Source organism: Carlito syrichta, unplaced genomic scaffold (genome assembly GCF_000164805.1).
Source record: "Carlito syrichta isolate Samal-C Ts95f unplaced genomic scaffold, Tarsius_syrichta-2.0.1 Scaffold308051, whole genome shotgun sequence".
In the NCBI taxonomy this organism is placed as follows: domain Eukaryota; kingdom Metazoa; phylum Chordata; class Mammalia; order Primates; family Tarsiidae; genus Carlito; species Carlito syrichta.
The window spans coordinates 1,408,816-1,416,597 of record NW_007252147.1 but is presented as its reverse complement, the minus strand read 5'-3'; the positions used below and the strand labels follow the sequence as shown (position 1 = coordinate 1,416,597).

At 44.5% G+C, this 7,782-nt stretch overlaps 1 protein-coding gene across 1 annotated transcript; it reads right to left on the bottom strand.

Annotated features, from left to right (window-relative positions):
- Positions 1-5,527: 5,527 nt before the first annotated feature.
- Positions 5,528-7,776, bottom strand: CYR61 (cysteine rich angiogenic inducer 61). The gene is made up of 4 exons (XM_008064804.1): positions 7,659-7,776; positions 6,953-7,309; positions 6,616-6,824; positions 5,528-6,498 (listed from the first exon to the last, which is right to left on the bottom strand). The coding sequence occupies exons 3-4, from the start codon at positions 6,814-6,816 to the stop codon at positions 6,196-6,198; spliced, it is 504 nt and encodes a 167-aa protein (XP_008062995.1). The 5' UTR covers positions 6,817-6,824; positions 6,953-7,309; positions 7,659-7,776; the 3' UTR covers positions 5,528-6,195.
- Between the last annotated feature and the right edge of the window lie 6 nt (positions 7,777-7,782).

The following is a 7,782-nucleotide window of genomic DNA, read 5'->3' as shown; positions in this document are numbered from 1 at the left end:
GGAGTCTCACTTTGTCACCCAGGCTGGAGTGCAATGGCAAGCTCACGGCCACCGCGCATCAACATGCTGGGCTCAGATGATGATCCTTCCGCCTCAGCCTCCCAAGTAGCTGGAACTACAGGCACACGCCACCATACCCGGCTAATTTTTTGATTTATTGTAGAGAGGAGATTTTACCAATTTGCTCAGACTGATCTCAAACCCATGGGCTCAGGTAATCCTCTCACCTCGGCTTCCCAAAGTGCTGGGATTATAGGTGTGAGCCACTGCGCCTGGTCTCACATTTATTCTCTAAATGAATGAATACCTACTTTATGCCAGGCATGGTGTCAACTGATGTTTTTTATGGTGGTGAAAGGACAGACAAAAACTTCTCCTCTCATAATAAATAAATAAATAAGAAAGTATAATAAATTTTAAAAAGAAATAATAGTAAATTAATAAAATATCAGGTAGTCCTAAGTGCTATGAGGAAACTACATCTCAGACTGGGCACAGTGGCTCAGGCCTGTAATCCCAGCACTCTGGGAGGCTAAGTGAGAGGATTGCTTGAGCACAGGAATTTGAGATCAACCTAGGCAGCATAGCAAGACCTCATCTCTTCAGAAAATCAAAAAATTAACCTGGTGTGGGTGCGCACACCTGTAGTCATAGCTACTCAATATTTGACGTGGGCCGAGTTCCATTCTTGATGTAGGTAAAACTCACATGCTCTAAATATTATAATTTCATTCTCAACTACTTTAAAGCTCTTCAGTTTTTTTCTATAACCAAATTAGATAGATGAAACTTACTTCTATTCATCTTTATTAATTGTATACTCCTACTGCAAGAGTGAGGCAGAAAGATTGCCTGGATCCAGGAGGTGGAGGTTGCAGATTGTGTCACTGCACCCTTCCAACTTGGGTGACAGAGTGAGACTCCGACTTTAAAAAAAAAAAAAAGAAAGCAAGAAAAGAAAGTCCGGGTTCAGTGCCTCAGTCTGCAATCCCAGCACCCTGGGAGGCTGAGGCGAGTGGATTGCCTGAGCCTGCGACCCACCTGGGCAACTTGGCCAGACCTCGTCTCTACAATAAATCAAAAATTAGCCGGGCATGGTAGCGTGCACCTGTAGTTCCAGCTCCTTGGAAGGCTGAGGTGGAAGGATCGCCGGAGCCCAGCAGGTTGAGGCTGTGATGACTAGGAGTGTGCCACTGCACTCCAGTCTGGATGACAGAGTAAGACTCCAACTCAAAAAAAGAAAAGAAAGGATATAATGAACTACTTTTAGACTAGGTGATGATATTGCTAAGAAGGCAGCATTTCCACTGAGACCTGCATGACAAGAACAGTTAGTGCAAAGGCCCTGAGGAGGAACTTAGCTTTTTCAAAGAAGAGGAAGAGGCAGGTGGAAGTATAGTGAATGAGGGTGAGTGGAAGGCAGTAGGTGAGGTCCAGGACTTGGGTATCAAGTAAGAGGTGGAATCTTAGTCCAAGGGCAACTGGAAGTCACTGGAACTTTTAAGCCAAAGATTGACGTATTCTGATTCATATTTTGAAAGAGCCACTCGGGCTCCTAGAAGGAGAATGGATCGTTGGAGGGCAAGAATGAAAGCCAGTGATGTGTTTGTTATCTACTGCTGTGTAACAAACAACACCTAAAACATATGTCTTTAAATTATTGTACTAGTTTGTCCACTATTTCATGGGTCAGGAACTATGGAAAGGTCTCAACTGGGCAGCTCATCTCTGGTTCACACAACATGAGCTGGGGTGACTGAGGCTGGAGGTTCCAGTTCCAGGATGGTTTCTTCATGCACAGGTGTGATACCCAAGTGCTCCTGGATTTTTCTCTTTCCTTACATGACAATTTATTCTCCAGGGCCTATCTATGTGGCTTGGGCTTCTCACAGTCTGCTGGTCTAAGGGCAGAGAAGTTTCTGACATGGAATCTCATTTTGGAGAGAAAGAAAGCAGGAGTGCCTAGCTATTGTTACACTTGGAACTGGGACTAGCTGCATTGCTTCTTCCATACTCATAGGTCAAAGAGCTCACCCTGATTCAAGAGGGTGGAAAAATGAAGCCCACCTATTGATGATGGAGCAACAGGGTCATGTTGCAGAAGGGCATGTGTGGGTGAGAGATATTGTTGCAACTACCTTTAGAAAATCCAATGTGCTGAGTCAGGCGTGGTGGCTCACGCCTGTGATCCCAGCACTTTGGGAGGTGGAGATGAGAGGATTGCCTGAGCCCAGGGATTCTAGACCAACCTGGGCAACATGGCAAGACCGCATCTCTATAATCTAAAAAAAAAAAAAGTCAGGCATGGTGGCATGTGCCTGTGCTTCCAGCTACTTGGAAGGCTGAGGCAGAAGGATCACCTGAGCCCAGCATCGAGGCTGCAGTGGCCGTGAGGGTGCCACTGTACTCCAGCCAGGTGACAGAGGAGATTCTGACTCAAAAAAAGAAAAAAAAAAGAAAATCCAATGTGCTACAAGGGAGGTGGCCATTCTGGTAATTCAAGCAAGAATAATGGTGGTTTAATTTGGATGTTCAGCCTGGCGCTGAGAAACAGGTGGGTTCAGAAGAATCTATGAACAGAATATATGGGAACTATAAAACACTAGCAAGTGCAACTGAGTGTAAGGTTACATGGATGAGCACTGCCCACCAACAATGAAGTAAGTCACAAATACATCTGATCTAGTCACAGGACACATATATCATTGTCACGCTTCAAAATATGCTTTGTTTTAAAGCATCAGTTGTTTAAGACAGAGAGTTAAAGACCCAGATATTGGGGCTATACAATGAGATCAAAATATGGACCTATAGACTGTGGGACCCAGGGACTTCCGTGTTCTGTAACCAGAGGTGCTTTGGAGGGTAAAGAGAAAATGTTCTAGCAACAGAACATCTTCAAAGGCTTTATGGAAATGAGTGCATTTTGACCACAGAAAGATGTGAGCAGTTTTTACCGCACACATTTGGTTACTTGAGCAGACGAAGCGTATAAGGAATAGGAGTCCGTATATTAAAGGGAGTATATAAAAAAAGATTTGGGAGGCAGTGACAAAAACGCTGGAAGCTATTTTCCCATTTTGACATGAGAGAATGATCCCGAAACTCGCCCAGAGTTACCTAGTGAATTAATGGCAGAGCTGGTGCTAAAAGACGTGTCTCCTGATTCCAGTCTGGGATTCTTTCGATCGTACCACCTGCCATTCGGCCCAGAACACAGCTTTGCTCTGTACTGTGGTCATATTGAACCTTTGCAATTGCTCAACTGACTTTCAAATAGTGCCAGAATGCTGGGAGAAGAGTGTATGAACAAATCAAATCTGTTCCCCCATTGGAAACATAACTCTAAAGAGTGCTTTGCTAAGTTTGACTCAGTGGTATCTCTTTGTGGAGCAGACGGTACATATGTTCATATGAAAAGTTGTCACAGGGAGACTCCTCGCTGTGCTGCTAAATGTCCCATAAAGTATTTCTTAAAATTCATTGAATGCCTAAGATTCTGAGGTCACCCTATAACTCTCAGTTCTAAAATCTCTACCAATAAAACCACTCAAGACCACCAGGATTTTTTTCATTTTTTGTTTTCTTCATAGTTGAAGTGGGCAGAGCTCCACTCTTGACGTAGGTACAACTTACATGTTCTAAATATCATAATTTCATTTTCAACTACTTTTAATTGCTTCAGTGTTTTCTATAACCAAATAACATACACATAACTTTCTTTTATTCATCTTCGTTATTAATTGAACACTCTTGTTGCACAAAGAATCGATACTTTCACGTCATCCTCATTGTATTTTCTAGGAGGAGAATAATGATCCAAAGATGAGGTTTTCCCTTGCTAGGTATGGTTTCACATTTGAGCTTATTTGGGCAACTATCACATCCCCACACCCTGAAAGGATCTGTAATATATTGCTCTTTGATCTCTGCACAAGAAGCAATTTGTTGGGCTCCACACTTCAGGATTGGGGCTTGGGAATGTATAAATCTAGCCTGTGGAAGTAGATGTCTGTTCAGCAGGACTGCACCACAAAAACCTCACACCTTGATTACATTTCACATGTTATATTGCACTGACAAGTTTAACTGCATCCATGACTGGGCCAGGTGGTGTTTGAATTCCCAGATACCTTAAAGTTTGAATGCCTCCAGCAAGAAAAACTGACTATTCGGAAGGCACAAAAGTTGTAATATTTCAGGCAAGTTCAAATCAGAAGAGTGAAGGCTTTTGGCCGTGGATTTTACTAGCACATTTATATGAACCTTTAAGCATTTCAATAAGGCTTTCAGACAGATGCTTAGGCAGTGTTTTTCCTGTAGGTCTTCATTAAAGCATCAATATTAATTAACCTATTTTTTAAAATCCCTTATGGGACCGCTGGAGCTGTCTTCTCCCGCCCACTTTTTAAAAACACTTTCTCTTATGCCTAAAAATTCGAGTGCTCTCTTAACTAAGTGCAGACTGAAATATTTCACTATGGATTTGAACAGGAGCCAAGACTGACGATGAAAGGAAAACTTCTCTCTATAAAAGGTTTATTGTCAGCGCTTTCTAAAGATGTAGATTCTTCTGAAACAGGCTACCAACCTTTTCACAAACATTGATGCAGCCTTCCCAACCTCTCCTAGACCTATGATTCAGGCCCTTTTCTTTTAGGAATGCTCTGTGTCTAGCCTTTGACCTTCTGGATAGCCAGCTTGATCTAACCACGCCCTCCCCCATCGATATAATGTATATTATAAAAAGGAAAGGGGGATGGGGTGGCTTGGTCCTCACGCTATTGGAAAAGTACTTGAAATTCCTTGCATTCCTTTGCATTTAACAGCATGTTTACCTAATCACCGGCTTATTAGGATTAACGCAAGTCATGCTACAAAGCTCATTTAGTGAAAACAAACTGACTCCTATAGATTTTTTTCTCTAATATCAGCCAAGGATGAATTTGTAAGTAGTTCTCCTGATTTTTAGGAGAGATATTGGGAAAATATTAAGTTATAAACAAGTGACCCTTTATAATACATTGTCCAACCTTATTCAATCCTGCCCATGGTTTTAGACGTGGGCAGCTGGGGTTATGAATTATCTATTTTCATTAAAGGGTTTCTCTCCTCTACTGAAGTCACTTGCATAGTAACTTGGTCATTGAAAAGATAAATGACTCCACTATACCCAGAGTGATTATGACCTTTAGGCTTTTCATTCTGATGGAAATAAAGCATTAATTTTTTTTAAAATCACAATTTATCTCCAAAGTCTTTTGTGCTTTATATAACACTTAGTGATCAATACATGTTTTTAAAATATTTACTTTATGTGCTAAGATTTTCCTCTGCTGAAGATTTAAAAGCAATCATTATCTTGTTTTTATAACTTAACTCATTGCTGCATCCCAATAAGGCACCTAGAACAATTCCTGATGTATAAGGCACCCAATAAATCTTGCTTGAATAACTGAATACACGAGTTAGATTGTTCTCAACGACTTTGGAGGGCTTCTTAAATATTGAATGGCGTACACTCAGATATTAGGTAAATATTTCTTTATTAAATGATTATTTCCATAAATAAATTCTTTTCACTGAATATAAAATTAAAATCATTTACAAATTATTCCAGTATTACATTTCCCCTCCCTCCCCAAAAGCTACATTTTGATAAATAAAAACATTCAGTCTTAAAACACCTGATTTCTGTTTGCATCTTAGGGTGCAGATAGCTGCCTCTCACGGACACTCATAGAGTGTCCCCTTCAGGAAGGGATGGAATGCCCTCCCACTTCTGTCCAAGGACCAAAGGAGGAAGGAAGGCTTTAACTGTCCGACTAATCTCATTATCTCTTACAATGATAGAACCGAAAGGAAAAAAGCCTGGAGAAAAAAATACGCTTAGCAAATAATTTACAAACAGAAAACAGAACGTCATCAACACCACAAGCTCCAAAATGAAGCAGTAACATGTGCTCCAATACTATGAAGCGAAGTATTCTCCCGTGGCGGCTGCATGAGTGTCCGTCTGCACCAGCACCCTTGGCAGTTTCGAAAGCCCTGAATCCTACTCAAGAATGAGCAGGGCATCCCTCCTACCATGAGTCCCTTCACCCACACCGCCCCCACCCAAGTCTCCGTGATTCTGATTCTGACACGCTTCTCTCCCTCGTGTGTCTACCCGCGAGCTGGAAAGCCAGGGAGCGTTTAGTCCCTAAATTTGTGAATGTCATTGAACAGCCTGTAGAAGGGGAACGCCGCCTCGTTGGCATGCGGGCAGTTGTAATTGCATTTGCAGGACTGGATCATCATGACGTTCTTGGAAAACGTCTCCCCGTCCTCGCAGCGGAACCGCATCTTCACCGTCCTGGTCTGCTGGGGCGTGCAGCAGCGACCGTCCACGCAGGAGCCGCAGTATTTGGGCCGGTATTTCTTCACGCTCGAACACCCGGCGTAAGCAAACCTCACTGGCTCCGGAGATTTCTTGGTCTTGCTGCATTTCTTACCTTTCTGGAAAAGACAGGGGGGAAGGAAAGTTAGGGATGATATTTCTCTTTCTTGAAAAAGGGGGCTCACACTCCCACCCACCTGCCAAGGAGCTGTCTACGCGTCCCTGGAGGAACTCACTTTCAGGCTGCTGTAGGCAGACTGTCCACAAGGCCGCACCTCACAAATTCGGGTTTCTTTCACCAGGCGGCATTCGGGGTTGTCGTTGGTGACTCGCGTGGAGATGCCAGTGCCACATGTCTTTGAGCACTGGGACCAGGACGTTGTTTGAACGATACACTTCTGGCCATGCAAAGGGTTGTATAGGATGCGAGGCTCCATCCCAAAAACTAGAGCGACAGACAAGAGGAGAGACTAATGCGAGGCCTGCGGACACGCACAACCCAAGCCCTTCGCGGAGGCTCCACACCAGGCATGCATTTCAGTACAACGTCTCAAGGGCTCCGTCTCCACTTACCGGGAAGCCGCTTCAGCGAGCTGCCTTTTGCAACGGCAATTAATTCATTGTTTCTCGTCAGCTCCACCTCGGAGGCGTCGAATGCCAGCTCCTTGCCGACCAGGCCGTCCTGGTCATCCGTGGGGTCCTGGACAGCGTCCTCGTCGCAGACCCACTCCTCGCAGCACTGCCCGGTAACTTTGACCAGCCGGGGGTTGGGACAGCCCAAGTTGGGGAGAGACAGTTCTTGGGGACACAGAGGGATGCAGCCCACGGCGCCATCAATACATGTGCACTGATGTTTACAGTTGGGCTGGAAGCTTTCCCCGTTCTGGTAGATTCTGGAGTTGTATTCACAAGGTCTGCCCTCGGACTGAGCTGCAGAGATCACCGAAAGAGAAAGGTAGAACGGGATCGAGTTAAGATTCCAAGCCGGCGCCTGAAACGTATACACACTTTCTGCTGTGAAATTCAATTTATGGTCAAGTTCCCTACAGTCCCCGGGAGGCTCCAGCCCAGAACAATAAGTCAGTCAGGAATCACTTTTCCGTATGCGCTTTCGTTGGGCCCAGACACACTGAATTGCATTCCAGACTGCTGAAATCATGTGCCTTTCTGCCAAGCTACCAACAACAAAGCCTCACCATACATGGTCTCAACATTACTAAACTTCTGGACTACGGGGACTCGTATCTTCCCTCCAGGGGCCCACGCGCGAGCGTCCTACCTCTGCAGATCCCCTTCGGAGCGCGGGAGCTGGCGCCGAAGTTGCACTCCAGCCCCTTGGTGTGGTCGCACGGCTGCGCCTTGCTGCAGTCCTCGTTGAGCTGCTTGGCGCAGACCTTGCAGCA

Bases quoted from the DNA above. Each gene is read 5' to 3' on its own strand.
- CYR61 (XM_008064804.1), bottom strand. From the start codon at position 6,816: ATGGAGCCTCGCATCCTATACAACCCTTTGCATGGCCAGAAGTGTATC. The intron at 6,499-6,615 runs GTGAGTTCCTCC...TGTCTTTTCCAG, and splicing joins CTGCCTACAGCAGCCTGAAA to AAAGGTAAGAAATGCAGCAA.